The sequence below is a fragment of the Macaca fascicularis genome, chromosome 5, assembly GCF_037993035.2.
Source record: "Macaca fascicularis isolate 582-1 chromosome 5, T2T-MFA8v1.1".
Taxonomy (NCBI): Eukaryota; Metazoa; Chordata; class Mammalia; order Primates; family Cercopithecidae; genus Macaca; species Macaca fascicularis.
In genome coordinates, this window is record NC_088379.1 from 59,936,242 (window position 1) to 59,954,080 (window position 17,839).

Sequence of the window (17,839 nt, forward strand, 5' to 3'; positions counted from 1 at the left end):
ATTGTAATTTGGGGGCAGACTTATGTAACAGGATAATATTTTGAAATACTAGCTAATGTGTTTTACTCCTGGGCATCCACAGCACCAGAGTTAGCATATTCTACTTAACTCGTCACTCCTGCAGTGCCACATGGCACCTCACCTAAAGCCTATTAATCATCCTTATTCATTTAAATGAGCTCTATGTGTCACCTTTGCTGAGAAATTATATATTTTCTTCTTCTTGTCATCATTAATGCTTAGCAGCATTCAGCATTTTACCCATTGAGTATTGAGAAGTAATTGTGACTACCTATTCATCTATATTCTGCCAGCTTCCTTCCAAAGTATAACCTGTGGGCAATCTCTTTTTCAAAGCCCTGTCTATAGCCCCATGTATATGCAGGCATGTCACAAAGATGTTGCAGGTTCGGTTCCAAACCACTGCACTAAAATGATTACTGCAATAAAGGCTGTCATCCAAATGTTTGGGTTTCTGAGTGCATATAAATGTTATATTTACACTATGCTATAGTCTCATAAGCGTGCAGTAGCACTGTGTCTATTGAAAACAATGTACATACCTTTGTTTATTTTTTTAAGAAAACCAGGTCTCACTATGTTTCCCAAGTTGGAGTGCAGTGGCTATTCACAGGCATGATCCCACTACTAATCAGAATGGGAGTTTTGACCTGCTCTGTTTCTGACCTGGGTCAGTTCACCCCTCCTTAGGCAACCTGATGGTCCTCTTCTCCCACGAAGTCACCATATTGAAGATGAACTTAGTGTGGATGCCCAATTGGCATAGTGCACTACAACCCAGAACTCCTGAACTCAAGTGATCCTCCTTCCTCAGCCTACTGAGTAGCTGAGACTACAGGAACATGCCACCATGCCAAGCACATATCTTAATTTAAAAATACTTTATTGCTAAAAAAAGTGTAAAGGATCATCTGAGATTCCAGAGTCATAATCTTTTTGCTGGTAGGGGGTCTTACCTGCATATTGATGGCTGCTGATTGATCAGGGAGGTGGTTTATGTGGCTGCAGCAATGTCTTGAAATAAGATGATGAAGTGTCGTTGATTGACTTTTTTTCATAAAAAAATTTTTTCATAAAAAATTTTTCTGCAGTATGTCATAGTGTTTGATAGCATTTTACTTACAGTGGAGCTTCTTTCAAAATCAGAATTAACTCTCTCAAACCCAGCCACTGCTTTATCAACTCAGTTATGTAATATTCTAAATCATTGGTCATTTTATCAATTTTCACAGCATCTCCACTAAGGGTAGATTCCACTAAAGAAACCACTTTCTTTACTCATCTGTGAGAAGCAACTCCTCATTCATTCAACTTTCATCATGAGATTTCAGGATTAAGTCACATATTCAGGTTCCACTTCTAATTCTAGTTCTCTTGCTATTTCCACCACATCTGCAGTTACTTCCTCCAGTGAAATCTTGAAACTTTCAAAGTCATCCATGAGTGTTGGAATCAACTTCCTTCATACTATTCCTGTTAATGTTGATATTTTGACCTCTTCCCATGAATCACAAATGCTCTATGGCATCTAGATTGTGAATCTTCTCCAGAAGGATTATAACTTACTTTGTTCACATCTATCAGAGGATCACCATGGCAGCTATAGCTTTGCAATATGTATTTTTTATATAAGACCTGAAAGTTAAAATTACTACTTAATCCATGGACTGCAGAATGAATATTGTGTTAGCTGGCATGAAAACAATATTAATCTTCTTGTATATCTCCATCAAAACTCTTCAGTGACTAGTTGCATTGCCACTTAGCAGTAATATTTTGAAAGAAGACATGTTTTTTCTGGCAGTAGATCTTAATAGTGGGCTTAAATTATTCAGTAATCTATGCTGTAAACAGATATGCTGTTGCCCAGGCTTCATTGTTCCATTTATAGAACACAAGCAGAGTAGATTTAGCATTCTTTTTAAGGTCCTTAGGATTTTCTAAATGGTGAGCATTGGCTTTAGCTTACAGTCACCAGCTGCATTATCCCTAATAAAAAAGTTAGCCTAGTTTTAAACCTTTGAAGCTAGGCATTGACTTCTCCCTAGCTATGAAAGTCCTAGATGACATCTTTCAATAGAAGGCTTTTTTCTCTATACTGAAATGTGTTGTTTAGTGTAATCATCTTTATCAATTATCTTAGATTTTCTTGATAATTTACTGCAGCTTCTACAGCAGCACTTGTTATTTCACCTTGGACTTCTACGTTATGGAGAAGGCTTCTCCCCCTAAACCTCATAAACCACCCTCTATTATCTTCCAACTTTTCTTCTTTAGCTTCCTCTCAGCCTTCATTGAATCAGCTCTTCAAAGAGAATTAGTCTGGTTCTGGATTAGGTGTTGGTAAGAGAATACTGTGACTGATGTGATCTATCCAGACCACTAAAACTTTCTCTATATCAGCCATAAGCCTGTTTTCCTTTCTTATTTCTTGTGCTTGTGTATTCAGTGGAATAACACTTCTGATTGCTTCCAGAACTTTATTTTTTTTATTTTTTTATTTTTCGTTCACAACTGGCTGTTTGGTGCAAGAGACATAGCTTCTGACCTCTCTCAGCCTCAAGTTTTAAATTTAACATAAGAGATATGTGACCCTTCCTTTCATTTGAACACTTTGAGGCCATTGTAGGGTTATTAATTGGTCTAATTTCAATATTACTATATCTCAGAGAATAGGGAGGTCCAAAGAGAAGGAGGCAGATGAAGGAATGACCAGTCAGCAGAGCATTGAAAACACACACATACATTTATCCATTAAGTTCACCCTCGTAATCGTAAATGAACACAGTTGTGGCATGTCAAAACATTTACAATGTAGCAACAATGACCACTGGTCACAGAGGACCACAACAGAAATAATTACAATAACAAATTTTGAAACATTGCAAGATTTACCAAAATGTGACACAGAGACAAAGTGAGCAAATGCTGTTGGAAAAATGATCTCAATATACCTGCTCAATGCAGGGTTGCCACTGTTGTGGGAAGTCAGGGAACCTAAACCAAGGGGCCAGCTGAAGCCATGGCAGAAGAACATAAATTATGAAGATTTCATAGACATTCATTAGTTCCCCAAATTAATACTTTTAAAATTTCCTATGCCTGTCTTTACTGCAATCTCTGAACATAAATTGTGAAGATTCATGAACACTTATCACTTCCACAATCAATACCCTTATGATTTCCTATGCCTGCCTTTACTTTAATCTCTAAATCCCGTCATCTTCTTTGTAAACTAAGGAGGATGATCAAGACCCTGTGATGATTGTGTTAACTTCACACATTGTTTGTAGAGCATGTGGTTTGAACAATATGAAATCTGGGTACCTTGAAAAAGAACAGGATAACAGCAATCCTCAGGGAACAAGGGAGATAAGATTTGGAGTCTGAGTGCGCTGGTGAGCCAGGCGGAACAGAGCCATATTTCTCTTCTTTCAATTGCAAATAGGAGAAATATCGCTGAATTCTTTTTTTCAGCAAGGAACATCCCTGAGAAAGAGAATGTGCCCTGAGGGTAAGTCCATGAACGGCCTCCTGAGGGTGACCATGTTTTATGGTGGATGGCCAAGGGATGAAATAAGCCCTGGTCTCCTGTAGCGCTCCCAGGTTTATTAGGACGAGGAAATTCCCGCCTAATAAATTTTGGTCAGACAGGTTGTCTGCTCTCAAATTCTGTCTCCTGATAAGATGTTATCAATGACAATGCGTGCCCGAAACTTCATTAGTAATTTTAATTTCGCCCCATCCTGTGGTCTTGTGATCTCGCCCTGCCTCCACTTGCTTTGTGATGTTTTATTACCTTGTGAAGTATGTGATCTCTGTGACTCACACCCTGTTCGTGCACTTGATCCCCTTTTGAAAATCACTAGTAAAAGCTTGCTGGTTTTATGGATCGGGGAACATCACGGATCCTGCCAACATGTGATGTCTCCCCCAGACATCCAGCTTTCAATTTCTTTCTCTTGTACTCTTTCCCTTTATTTCTCAAACCAGCAGACATACCTAGGAAATAGAAAAGAACTCACGTAACCATCGGGAGTGGGTTCTCCTGATATGCCACAAAGATTCAACATGTACAAAATGCAATGTCTGTGAAGTGCAATAAGGCTAAGCACAATAAAACAAGGTTTGCCTGTACAATTTCCTCAATATAAAAAGTATAATCTTAAGGGGACAATAGTAGATATGAAAGGAAATGCTGAACATGTACTTGGTGGTACTAAACAGAAACTAACTGGAGTTCTCCCTGACCATATTAAACTACAAGAGTGGTAACACCTCATTTCTACAAGCACATATATGCTAACCTATTACACTTGCAATACCTGTAATAATGCTATAATGTTGTGATTGGCTTGCCTTTGATGTTTGCTTTTTTTTTTTTTAAGATTTGTTTAGGGGCTATGGCTGCCTACAGACATATGCTTCAAAATGGAGATTCTAGATGCTCCATTCAATATGATATGATGTTAAAGGAAGGAAGCCATTTTAAAAGCTAAAGATAGAAAGAAAGCATTCAAACTGACCAATGCTACAGCCGTTAGCTGATGCACCATCTGATTTCAAGACTTACTATAAAGCTAGATTAATAAGGACATTGGGCGTAAGAAGAGACAAATAGACCAATGAAATCATATAAAGTCTAGAAATAGACACACATGTATACCATCATTGAATTTTGGTAATGGTTCTGAGTAAATTTAATGAGAAAAGTTTTCAAAAATCTTGTTATAATAATTGGATAGTTATACTAAAAAGTGAAACAATGTATCGCAATTACTATTTTGGACCATTCATAAAACATTACTTCAATATGGCCTACATATATATGAATATAAAAGGTAAACAAAAACTTTTAAAAAACTTAGAATATTTTTCAACCTTGGAGGTAGACAATAATTTATCAGAGAGGACAAACATAAAATATGATTAATCATTTAAAAAACTGATAAGCTAACTTCATCAGAATTCAAACTTTATCCTCCTCAAAGACATTCTTAAGAAAATAAAGAGTCAAAATATAGACTGAAAAATCACAAGGGCTGTGGGCGGTGCCTCACACCTGTAATCCCAGCACTCTGGTAGGCCGAGGCGGAGGGATCATGAGGTCAGGATATTGAGACCACCCTGGCTAACACGGTGAAACCTCGTCTCTACTAAAAATACAAAAAATTAGCTGGGCGTGCTGGCGGATGCCTGTAGTCATTCGCCAGCTGAGGCAGGAGAATGGCGTGAACCCAGGAGGCGGAGCTTGCAGTGAGCAGAGATTGCACCACTGCACTCCAGCCTGGGTGACAGAGCGATACTCAGTCTCAAAAAAAAAGAAAAAAGAAAAAAGAAAAATAATCACAATACATTTATCTATCAATGAAAGGACTTGTATCTAGCATATACAACGAACTCCAAAAAACAAATATAAAATGACAAAAACTCATTTTACAACAAGATAGACAAAAGATTTTTAAATAGATTTCACAAAGGAAGATTTACACATGATAATTAAACACAAGGAAAAGTTTTCAACATTATTAGTAATCATGAAATAATCATTAAAAACCCAATGGGATAGCATCAATAACTGCCACTAGCTAATAATTTAAAAAGAGTTATGACGAGGATATGGAGAAACCAGAGCACTCTTACTTTGCTAGTGGGAGTATGAAAAGGTAAAACTACCTTTGGCAATAATTTGGTAATTTTCTGTAAAGATTAATATACACATATGATATGGTCCAGCAGTTCTATTCCTAATACTTATCCACAAGAAGTGAAAATAAATAATTTGATTGTTCCTGTGTAAAAACTGATCTCAAAGCTTAGTGGATTAAAACAATAGCTATTTACTGCCTCAGGATTATCTGGGTTGATAGGGAACTGGACTCATCTCTCTGGATATTTTGCTCCATGTGGCTGGAGTTGCAGACATCTGAAATGTGACTGGGTGGGAAAGTACAAGACGATAGCTTACACGGTTGCAGGTTGGTGCTGGCTGTCAGCTGGGAGCCCAGTGAGGCCTATCAGCCGGAGTGCCTTGGTTCTCTTCTGTGTGGCCTCTACACATAGCTCAGGCTTCTCAAAGCATAGAGGTTGGGTTCCAAGAAGAATCATTCCAAAAGACCAAGGTGGAAGCTGTAGATCTCTTTTCACAAGTTACACAGCATCAGTTCTGCCAAATTCTATCGATCAAAACCAGCCACAGGGCCAGTTCAGATTCAAGAGTATGAAACAAAGATGCCACATCTCAATAAGAAGAGTGACAATAATTTTATGGCAATCTTTTCCCTATGACATGCAAAAAGATTTCTATAATAATGTTTACAGCCACTTCATGATAGCCAAACTATTGACAATGACCCAATTGTCCATCCACAGATGAATGAAGAAAGAAACCTGGGTATACTTCTACAATTGAATATTTCATTTGAATTATCCAATGAATATTTAATTGAATACAAAGAAGTATACTACTAATATTCACAATAACATGTGTGAATCTCACAGACATTAAGTTGAACCAAAAAAAAAAGCCGGGCATAAAAGAGTACGCATTGGATGATTCCATTTTTAAAAAGTTCAAGAGTATGCAAAACTAAAAATCAGAACAGCAATTTCCTCTGGAGAAGAGAATGAATGGAAAACAGCATGGATTTTCTGAAAAAAATGAAAATGTTCTCTTGATTAGCTATTTACATTTTCAAAACTCATTAAAGTGTACACTTAAGATATGTACATCTCACTATGTAAATTTTACACCAATGTAAAACATAAAAAAAAGAAAAAATTTTTTTACAGTTTTCACAGCTATCCTTTTTGTTCCTCTGAATAGTTTTATGGGGAAGAAAGCTAATATTAGTGTTTTCATTTAAATAAATAGTAAATTGTTTACGATCCTACAGAAAGTTTGTGGCAGCAGAATGACTTAAATTTGGATAAAAAGAGTATTCATGGATGGCTGAAGGAACCATTGTTTTCTAAGTATTGCCTCAATTAAAGTAATGATTTTAATTTCAAACCATCACAGAAAGCTGACTACATATAGTTCAATATGAAACTTTCACAACTTTCATTTATTACAGAGAACTATCTTTTATATAGCAACATTGTGACAGATACTAGCTTGTGGTCTATTTCTAATATGTGAGTCATTACTATATTTCTCTGTTCTATGACATAATCCCTGGTCATAGCATTCATCAGTCTGGCCTCAAATTTAAATTAGAGAAAAATCCCAAAACTCTTTCCAAGGGACATTCTGTTCCAAATGAAATGACTCCCAGTCTGATTTACTAACATTGAATGTTTTGGAAACTGAAATGATTCAAAATAAAAGATTTTGTTAAAGCAATTTGGTCAATTTACCCTCCAGAGGAAGTCATGCTTTAAAATCCAAAGTGGCTAGTAAGAAACTCGTGGTCGAACATTAGCCAGAATTTCTAGGATTTTTTGACTTTTGGCTTGGCATTACAACATCTTTTTTGTCAGTGTGAGCAATTTATTAATTCCCAATTCTTGTAAAAACAACATTTAAAATGTGCATGAAAGCAGTTATTCACTGGGAATTCATAACCAGACTTAATGAAAATTTGATGGCAAAATATCAACTATAAGACATGTTCTATTCTCAGTTTTTATTAATCTTTGTTTTGTTGATGTGGTGATGGGGCTTGTGGTGGTGATTGTGTGCCTGTGTGTCTGTCCTTTAAGTTCATGAATATTGTTTTGCATCCTTATCAAATGTTAAGTCTTTGCTAGTTTTTCTTTCTTTCTTTTCTCCTTTTTTTTTCTTTTGCTTATGAAACCGGGTTTATTCATGTGACAGGTGGTAAGATGATGCCACACATAACTTTGACTTCACATTCCTGTTGATCAAAGCCTCTCACACCCTTTTTAAACAAAGCTGGCGGTAAAATTCAACATATTGCATAACTAACCAATGTTACATATTGCTCAGAAAACTCTACACTCTCAACAGGAAATTCCAGGAATGAAAGGATGTCTGTTTCATTATCAGAAAGGTGCCTTTTTCTAGCAACCACAATAGGTAGGGTAAATTATTCCCAGAATGTTAATTTATCTGAAAGTGACTTAAGAACAAACTTAAAACTTTTGAGGTAGGTCTAACATCACGAATTCTCTTTCATCTGAAATAATACTTTTAAATGTCCATCAGAAACTCTTCAAAGGTTTTTCAAGCAGTGACAAGGAAGGAAAACAGATGGTTTTGACTGTCTAGGAAGTACATAAATCACACATATATAAATACATTACAATTATTACTGTTAAAACAGCAACGATGAGGTTCTACTATATAGTAAATAATAATTGAAGATATTGTGAAGTTATGCAAAAGATAATACTCTGCTAAAACAAATACAAGTTGTGACGTTAATAGTGATCGGAAACAATATTTCAAATGAGCATTCTTAAGCACAATATTAGAAATCCAGTTTATATAAAGGACTTTTGTAGTATCATAGAAATGCTTTCTCCAAGTTATTTAAAATATCTGACATTAAAAAGTGTTTTGCTCACTTAGCCCAGAACAAATTTCTGAAGAAAGCAATGAAGACTTCCTGTTTCTGAGAAGCTCAAGGCTTTCAGAAACATTTAAAACTGACATTTTCATCTTCTTTTTCCCATATATCAACTCTTTTTGTCAACAAAAACTTTTTTGCGGTCTGCACAGTTGTACCATAGATAACCAGCCGCCCCATCCACACAGAAGGTGGGGAAGAAAAACCCAGCTATGATTATTTGGAATTTAGCTCGGTATAGACCCAATCAGGGTTCACTGATTTGCTCCTCCAACAGATATTACCTGAAATGGGCAGCAAGGGAAATTAGATAATTGGCCAAAGGAAAGAAAACATTCCTGACATTTTATAGCAAAAGTGACGTGACTTTGAAGCAGTGTTATTCCCTGAATGCTGCTGCTGCTTCATTGGACTGCCAGCCCCCTTTAGAAGGAGACAGACAAACTGCATTTACATTGCAACAATAACCGGAGAGTTACTACCCTTTTTCTTTTCTTTTGCATACAAGTAACTCTATCCTCCACTTAAACTCTTATTGCCTTCCTTATACTGATACCCTCGATATGCCTTCCTTATACTGTTACCCTCGATATGCTTAACTTGATAACAATGTGCTCACATCCTTAGTTACTGCAATTGTATAGCATTTCTTAAAGGTAATATAAAGAATAGTGGATATTTAAAAAAATAGAACCTAAGAAAAACATTTGAAAAGGCCTATGCCAAATACTAAATCGCATAATTATAGGCTTCTCTGGTTTGTTGGAAAAGATCAGTTGAGAATGACGCACACACAGTGTTAACATTCATCACAATATAACATAATCATAATTTCCCCTTGTCATTTACAACCTACAATCTCAAATCATAGAAACTATGTTATTTGGTCAATATTTTAGTTGTATAATTGTATTTCTTTTGATATAAAACATCTTTGTGGGTTCTGAACATTCTTCTGAATGTTTGGATTCCAAAGAAGGAAAATATTAATATCATTCGAACTTTCTCTAAGAATAACCAGGAAATAATATCCCATGTAGGAGACAATCAATTCAACATTGTAGAGTTTAGAAAAACAGAGGAGTTAACAACAGTACACAGCCCCATCCTTTTCTCTTTAAGACCTAATTGCAAGGTAAAGAACACCGTATAATTCAAAACAAGAAGGTATTATCATTATTCATCAGCAAGTATTCACAGACTGCTCGCTGCTATACTAAGAAATTATGGGCGGCTATGAGAGTAATGCAGGACATCATCACTGATTTTAAGGAGTTTATATTGACTTGAGGAAGACAAAGGCAAAATTAAGGAAGAATTAAACTCTGCCTCATGAGGTAGTTATTACAAGTACACTAGATGTTCAAAGAGCAAAGGTGGAAGCAATACCCTACAAATGACTTTGTCAGAATAAGCCTTTTCAAAGAAGAAAGGACTTTGAATCTACCTGGAAGACAGTGAGGGGTTTAGAAAGCGGAGGACAGTTTCAGGTGGGATAACTTGGAAGGCTCCAGGACCCTTGATATTACTGCAATCTCAAACACAGGAGTGGAAGGATTGAGGATCTCAACAGCTTAAAATATGGTTGTTGGGAAACACAATAAAATGGTTAGCCAGATCGATCGTGGAGAGTCGTTGGGGGTTGTTTGCCAGCAACTGTGAAGAAAGTGGTTTGTAATCTGGAAACCATTAAAAATTACTGGGGCAGATTCTCTGGTGCTTGACTGCCAGTGCTGGATTTTCTGCTACTTAACTCATTCTCTACTTACTTTCCCTAGCTGCCAAATGGGAAGAAAAATTCTCTTCTCTAAGAATCAATGTGAGGCTCAAGCAATAATGAACATGAAAGTGTTTTGGAAGGCGAAATTCATTTATACTGTGTTAGTTTATATTACATTATACTGTGGTAGAATGACTAAAATAGGATTGCTTTAGACAGACAGTTAAGCTTTCAGGCTATCAGGATGCTGATATCATTGGATGAATTGTTCTATTTTAGTTGGGAACAAAAATAATAGAGTTCTTCTCTATCACCTGGATACAGTGCAGATAAGACAAATGGCTTTTGTTTAAATGGGTGATTAAAAAGCAACTACTGTTACAGTGCTGTGTCTTCAGTAGTTCTTGGTGCTGTCATACTCAACCTCAGAGGACCTTTGGAGCATCCACATTTGTACAAAACCAACATCCAAAATGCCTATATAGGAGCCAGACACGGGCAGTGGGCCAGAGTGATTTCCATGAGAAGCCAGTTTAAGTGACATATTGCTTCCTGATTAGGTTGGGCAACCCAACAGCCCACTTCTAGTGGGGACTTTCTATCACCAGCTGCTCAGCTAAAGAAGTATTGTTTTTCTCCTTGTGTTCCATAAACAAGCTACAGTGAATTGATTCAGAGTGCAAACCAGGTGAGATATATACATTTATAAGACCGTCAGGAGGAACTGGCAATCTTGTCTCATGATCTATCTCAGATTTCACCATTTGGTGCCAAAAACAAATTCACATGTTCACTTATGTTTAATATAGTTTATTTAGAACTAACCTAAACACACACACACACACACACAAAGACACACACAGTTTAAAAGTCAATAACCTATGTAATCAAAATGTTTTGGCCGGGCGCGGTGGCTCAAGCCTGTAATCTCAGCACTTTGGGAGGCCGAGATGGGCGGATCACGAGGTCAGGAGATCAAGACCATCCTGGCTAACCCTGTGAAACCCTGTCTCTACTAAAAAATACAAAAAACTAGCCAGGCGAGGTGGCGGGCACCTGTAGTCCCAGCTACTCGGGAGGCTGAGGCAGGAGAATGGCGTAAACCCGGGAGGCGGAGCTTGCAGTGAGCTGAGATCCGGCCACTGCACTCCAGCCTGGGAGACAGAGCAAGACTCTGTCTTAAAAAAAAAAAAAAAAAAAAAAAAAAAAAAGGTTTTTTGGTTTTTTGGTTTTTTTAAGCAAAGTCTTATACTATGGTTTATTCCCTGTGGTTAAGTTGAATTTAATTGTCCAAGATTTTTGAAGTCTTATCACTTCACCAAGGCTTAACTTTTGTCTTTAGATACACTCTAATCTCTAAAATAGCAATATACTAAATCTGCAGGCTGTTTTCTACAGATCACCACTCCCCAAAAAAATGAAGAATTCCATTTGCCGAGTCAGGTATGATGCTGATGATGTTAGGAAGCTGTGAGGACTTCTCATGTAGTTTCCCGCAGAGTAAGGCCCATACCACCCAACCTTACTCAGCTAGTGAATTTCTGAAGTTTCCTTCCAGAATAAAAGTTGTAAAGGTCTATGACGCCTCTTTCTTGCTCACCAATGAAAGTGATGGATGGGGGAGTTAAAAAAAATTCCTGGAATCATAGGAGACAAGGGATAGAGTTATGTTTCATGACTGGTTTCTCATTGCCATCATGCTTACTGATTACCTATGCTCTCCTGTGAGAGCAAGGGTCTTCAGAACCAGCCAGAAGAAGATCGAGTTTGATTTCCGTGAAAGAAAGCCGATGTGTCATTCCAATACAATAGCCATTCCTGCATGGAGCAAGACAGTGGAAGACCCTTAAACCTTCAGCGCTTTAACTGCTCCACAGATAACAGAAGGAGAGAGGGAGAGGAAGCTGGAAGCTACTTCACCTTTCAATTTCAGGCAGCAGTGCACAGCTCACTGGGGACTAAAGTAGGCCTGTGGGAACAGCCTTGATCACCAGTAATCATGAAACTCAATAGTTCCAGAAGCTTGTGGGGAGCATTACCTCCTCCATGCAGTTTGAGGGGAAACAGACTGGGTGCTGTAGTGCTGCCAAATTGATACAAACCCCTACAAGAAACTTTCACACAAGCCCCTCAAACTCATCAGCCTCCTACAGCATCTCCAAATGGTGTCAAATATGTATCTGTGGGTGGGTTCAGAGCTGGGACAGTCCTGGGATCCCTAGCAAGCTTTAGCCTGTGCTCACCATACTACACCTCACCCCCAAGAAGACCAAAACCTCTTCCAATTCAATAGCATAGCAACTGCCAACAGCAAGGTATCTTCCATGGCAATTTGCTGGGTGACTTTGGAAGATTTTTGCTTAACCACCTGGACACACATGTACTTGGTATACTACAAGTACAGAATTCTCAGTAAGCAGACTTACACACCAAAGAAGGTGATCTGTGGGGGAGTCAACAAAATTCAGTGGTGGTCCTTTCAGGCCACTGACTTCAAGTGGCAAGAGACAAGGGTCTCTTGTTATCATGTTATCTTGGCTTCCAATCCTGGCTGAAGTCCAGGGAATTATAAAGTCATTCAAGAAAGCTAGAATGACCTGCGTGCCAGGAAGACAGGAAGGACTTTCAGTTTAGAGCAATTCAAACATGCATAACATTTCTTGGATTACTAGTAATAATAATTAGAAAGACTAACTTTGAGAAATTTTTCTCAAATCAAGGCTCCTGCTACTTTGGTTCCACCTTTTCTCTCTAGAAGGAGAGGAGCAGCATCTCCCAGAGAGCTGCCTGCCTCAGAAACGCCAGCATCCCTAGCCCCCTGAGGCCCAGGGCTTGAGGCTGAATCACTGCTCCCTTCTGGCTGGAGTCACAGCTCCCTCCACCGCGGAGCAGGTGGAGAATGTCCCTCTAGGTAGAGGTGCCCGCAGCTCCTCCAGGCCACCCTCCCCACTGTCTGCCCCCCCCACCCCGCTTCTTTCCACACTGCCCCCTGAATTCAGGGAATTTCCCCAGCATCCCAAAGCTTGAGTTTCCTGTCAGTGGGGAGAGATGAATGTTATAAAAGGAGTTCAAAAGACGCTAGGAAGTCTCAGTGCTCAGGATCCTCCAATCTCTGCTCCTCCATTCAGTTCAGGAACCTGCGACTGCTCTCAGGGATCTCTTGACCACTATGAGCCTCCTGTCCAGTCGCCCGGCCCGTGTCCCGGGTCCTTTGGGCTCCTTGTGCGCGCTGCTCGCGCTGCTGCTGCTGCTGACGCCACCAGGGCCCCTCAGCCCAGGTGAGAGCGCCTGGCACGCGGGACGCACTGGGGCACAGCGGTGCATCCCAGCCTCTGCGGGGCAACTGCCTTCCAGGAAACTCACCAAGCAACCTGCCCTATAAAGGTGTCTCTCTTTCTTCCCCAGCTGGTCCTGTCGCTGCTGCGATGAGAGAGCTGCGTTGCAGTTGTTTACAGACCACGCAGGGAGTTCAACCCCAAATGATCAGTAATCTGCAGGTGTTCGCCATAGGCCCGCAGTGCTCCGAGGTGGAAGTGGTGTAAGTTCTGTGCTGCTCTGTCCACTGTGACCTTGGCAAGAGGGAAGTCCGGCAGCCTGGGTCTTCAACCTTGCTATCTCATGAGTGTATCTTCCTTTTCTTTCCTTCAGAGCCTCCCTGAAGAACGGGACGGAAGTTTGTCTCGATCCACAAGCCCCTTTTCTAAAGAAAGTCATCCAGAAAATTTTGGACGGGTACTTATCACTTTGATTTTTGTGGTTTTTAAATCTCATCTAGGGAAACCATGGACTTCACAAAGTCTTTCTTCTCTGTACTATTTAAGTAACTTTTCACGTTTAGAATTAAAAGGTTGTTAAATTGGGAACATTTTTCTGGATTGTCCTGGGATAATCTTTATTACCAATCTTACATGTAATTACTTGAGCAATTACACACAGCTTGTAGCTAGTTATGCTTTGTGTTTCCCCATTGCTTGTATTGATTTTGTATACTCCTTTTTTACCAAGCATTATAAACGCTGAGTGTTGACACCAGGGTGGAGTAGAAAGGAGTGCAAAAAATGGTTAAACTAATATCATCTTTTTCTCAACAGTGAAAACAAGGACAACTGATGAAGAGAAATGAGTAGGTATGGAAGCGTTTCCCAGTCTTCAGCAGAGCAGTTTTCTGCAGGTCTCTGGACCCAGGGAAGAAAAGAAGGAAGGATTTTGTTGTTGTTTGTTTGTTTATTTGTTTTTCCAGTAGTTAGCTTTCTTCCTGGATTCCTCACTTTGAAGAGTGTGAGGAAAACCTATGTTTGCCCCTTAAGCTTTCAGCTCAGCTAACGAAGTGTTTAGCACAGTACCTCTGCTATTTGCTGTTATTTTATCTGCTATGCTATTGAAGTTTTTGGCAATTGACTATACTGTGAGCCAAGAATCACTGGTTGTTAATCTTTCAAAGTGTCTTGAATTGAAGGTGACTATTATATCTCCAAGAAATATTCCTTAATGTATTAACTGAGAAGGCTGTGGATTTAATATGGAAATGATGTTTCATAAGAATTCTGTCGATGGAGATACACTGTTATCTTCACCTTTTTAAGAAATAGGAAATATTTTAATGTTTCATGGGGAATATGTCAGAGAATTTCCTTACTCTTGATCGTGGGATACTATTTAATTATTTTGTTTTAGAAAGCTGAGTGTATCGCACCTTATCTATGTAGAATATATTTCCTTATTCAGAATTTTTAAAAGTTTACGTTCTATGAGGGCTAATATCTTCCTATAATTTTAGACATTCTTATCTTTTAAAGGTTTTGACCATTTTGTTATGAGGAATTACATATGTATTACATTCACTATATTAAAATTGTACTTTTTTACTATGTGTCTCATTGGTTCATAGTCTTTATTTTGTCCTTTGAATAAGCATTAAAAGATTTCTAAACTTCACTTATATTGTTTCTCCTTCCTATGCTGTTATAATACGTTTTACTTATCTTTAATTCTATATAATTTAAAACACTAACTCTGTTCCTCTGTGCCTGGCAGAGAAGGCCGTCGTTCCCCAACACCATTGCTTTGGTTCAACCTTTCTCCAAGCTCAGTTCCCTTCCAGTTATTCCTTCACAGACCCAATGGCCTCTGGGGTCTTTGGAAAACACAAAGATTTCCTTCTCTAAATTCTTCCCTATCTAAGTTGTTTCCTAGAAATAAAATAAAGGTTTCTAAGTATGACAGATGATGTTCTTTCTGTCTCATCCCACTCCTGATCGGCACTTCAACTTCCCTTGTCCCTCAAATTCACTACAGTCAGGTGTTCAGTTCCCTAACTGGGCATGTTCTTTCCTAGGCCTATGACTTTGCATTTGCTAGGGCCACTACCTGCATATAAGAGGAGGCTTACTCATCCTTAAGAACTCAGTTCAAGTAATATCTCCTTTGTGTTTTCCTTGGCAGAGCTCATAGCTTCCAACTTGATGTTCCCATAACATCTCATTATCTGAATTACAACAAAAATATTGCATTACTCTTACTTATTTATAGGTTTCTTCATCCACTCTAGCTCTCCCAGAGCATTAACCATATTATATCTACCTCTGCATCCCCAGTGTAGCATTAATGCAGGACTTAATGAATTAACTAGTTATCCTGATCTTCAGGCTGTCAGATACTGTTCTAAATTCAATAACCTGGCTCATAATAGGTGTTTTTTTTTGTTTTATGTTTTGTTTTGTTTTGTTTTGTTTTTTTGATGCTGAGTCTTGCTCTGTTGCCCGGGCTGGAATGCAATGGCATGACCTCAGCTCACTGCAAGTGACTCTCCCGCCTCAGCCTCCCGAGTACGTGGGAGCACAGGCACCTACCAGCATGCCCAGCTAATTTTTGTATATTTGTAGAGACAGGATCTCACCATGTTGGCCTGGGTGATCTTGAAATCCTGACCTCAGGTCAGCCTCCAAAGTACTGGGATCACAGACATGAGTCACCGTGCTTGGTTTTAAATAAATTATAACTTGTTTACCCTCTTTTCTCCTTGTCTAGCAGTAGTCCAACAAGGGGTTTGGCATCTCAATCTATAATACCTCCCCTCACTTTTACCAGGGTAACTACCATCCTTCCTTTTGGAATAGCTTGCCTTTTACTTCCTTGAGGAAACCTTTCCAACCCCTACTCCTACCTTTGAGTAGGCCCCTTTTATACCCTCTCCTAGCACTCTGTACTTTAACTTCATAAAATTTTCTCACCAAAGTTACTGTAGAGTTTATTGAGTCCATGTGTTTATTGTCATCTGTTTAGAGTCTCTCTATTCTAGCTTCATGTAAGCTTTATGAGGGCGGGGACAATGCTTATTAACTTCATCTCAGTTCTTAGGACAGTGCCTAGCACATACAAGGTATTCAAAAAGCAAGTGATCTAGGCTAAACAAGTCCCCTTGTCACTCTAAAATTAAAAGACCAATTTCATTTAAATACATATTCTTAGGTATTTATGCTGAACATTTCCCTATCTAAATGACAAACGAGGTTGTCTCATCCCAACCCTGATCAGTACTTCAACTTCCCTTGTCCCTCAAATTTACTATATAAATACCTAAGAATAGGTATTTATATGAAATTGCTCTTTTACAAAACACAGGAAAAGGAAAGAAAGAAGATTAATTATATTAGTATGTATGTACATACATTCACATTGCAGTTGGATTATATTATACATGTTTATACTGGCATGTACCTGTATAAATTTGAATATGCTCTGAGTCTTTTTTCTTTTTCTTTTTTTTTTTTTTTTTTTCTGAGACAGAGCCTCACTCCCTCGCCTAGGCTGGAGTATAGTGGCACGATCTTGGCTCACTGCAACCTCTGCTTCCCGGATTCAAGCGATTCTCCTGCCTCAGCCTCCAGAGTAGCAGGGACTACAGGCACGCTCTACCGCACCCAGATAATTTTTTTGTATTTTTAGTAGAGACAGGGTTTCACCATGTTGGCCAGGATGGTCTTGATCTCTTGACCTCATAAACTGCCTGCCTTGGCCTCCCAAAGTGCTGGGATTACAGGAGCGAGCCACCGGAGTCTTTTAAAGAAGCTCTGGAAACTATGTACTCTCTATATATTTTCTGTCAATTATATAATAACTATCAGAATATATGATGTATTTTCCTTTGTATAAATATTTATCAATCAAATATTAATTTATTGATATTAATCAATAATCCTGTTGCATGCCTGTTATCTTTGCAGGACCCTTATGATCTGGAAATTACAAAGATGAGGAACTCTCAGTCTAAGTTAAGGTTTTCTGCTGCAAATATACTCAGTTTTTCCACAGAACAAAGATTTTCTGGTAAGAACAGTGGAAGAAAGGGGAGAAGAGGTGAGGGGAAGAAGTAGAAGACAGAAGACTAGAGGAGACAAGGATGAGAGGAGGAGGGTGTTGGAAGGGCCTATGACTTGCCTGCTTTTTTCCTTTCTATTTTCTTCCTTCTCTGCTTTTCCTTCTTCTTCTCTTCCCTCCCCTCCCCTTGCCTGTTCTCCTTCTCTCCCGCCATTCCTCATTTCTGCTGATTAGTGAGAAGTTAAAT

The 17,839-nt window shown here is 38.7% G+C and overlaps 1 protein-coding gene across 1 annotated transcript; it reads left to right on the plus strand.

Moving 5' to 3' along the window:
• The first annotated feature begins 13,359 nt into the window (after window positions 1-13,359).
• LOC102124330 (C-X-C motif chemokine 5) lies at window positions 13,360-15,111 on the plus strand. The gene is made up of 4 exons (XM_065544590.1): window positions 13,360-13,553; window positions 13,681-13,813; window positions 13,924-14,007; window positions 14,367-15,111. The coding sequence occupies exons 1-4, from the start codon at window positions 13,445-13,447 to the stop codon at window positions 14,383-14,385; spliced, it is 345 nt and encodes a 114-aa protein (XP_065400662.1). The 5' UTR covers window positions 13,360-13,444; the 3' UTR covers window positions 14,386-15,111.
• The last annotated feature ends 2,728 nt before the right edge of the window (window positions 15,112-17,839 follow it).

Coding starts and splice junctions, on each gene's coding strand:
- LOC102124330 (XM_065544590.1), top strand. CDS start 13,445: ATGAGCCTCCTGTCCAGTCGCCCGGCCCGTGTCCCGGGTCCTTTGGGC. Junction 13,554..13,680: donor ACCAGGGCCCCTCAGCCCAG/GTGAGAGCGCCT, acceptor TTTCTTCCCCAG/CTGGTCCTGTCGCTGCTGCG. Junction 13,814..13,923: donor TGCTCCGAGGTGGAAGTGGT/GTAAGTTCTGTG, acceptor TCTTTCCTTCAG/AGCCTCCCTGAAGAACGGGA.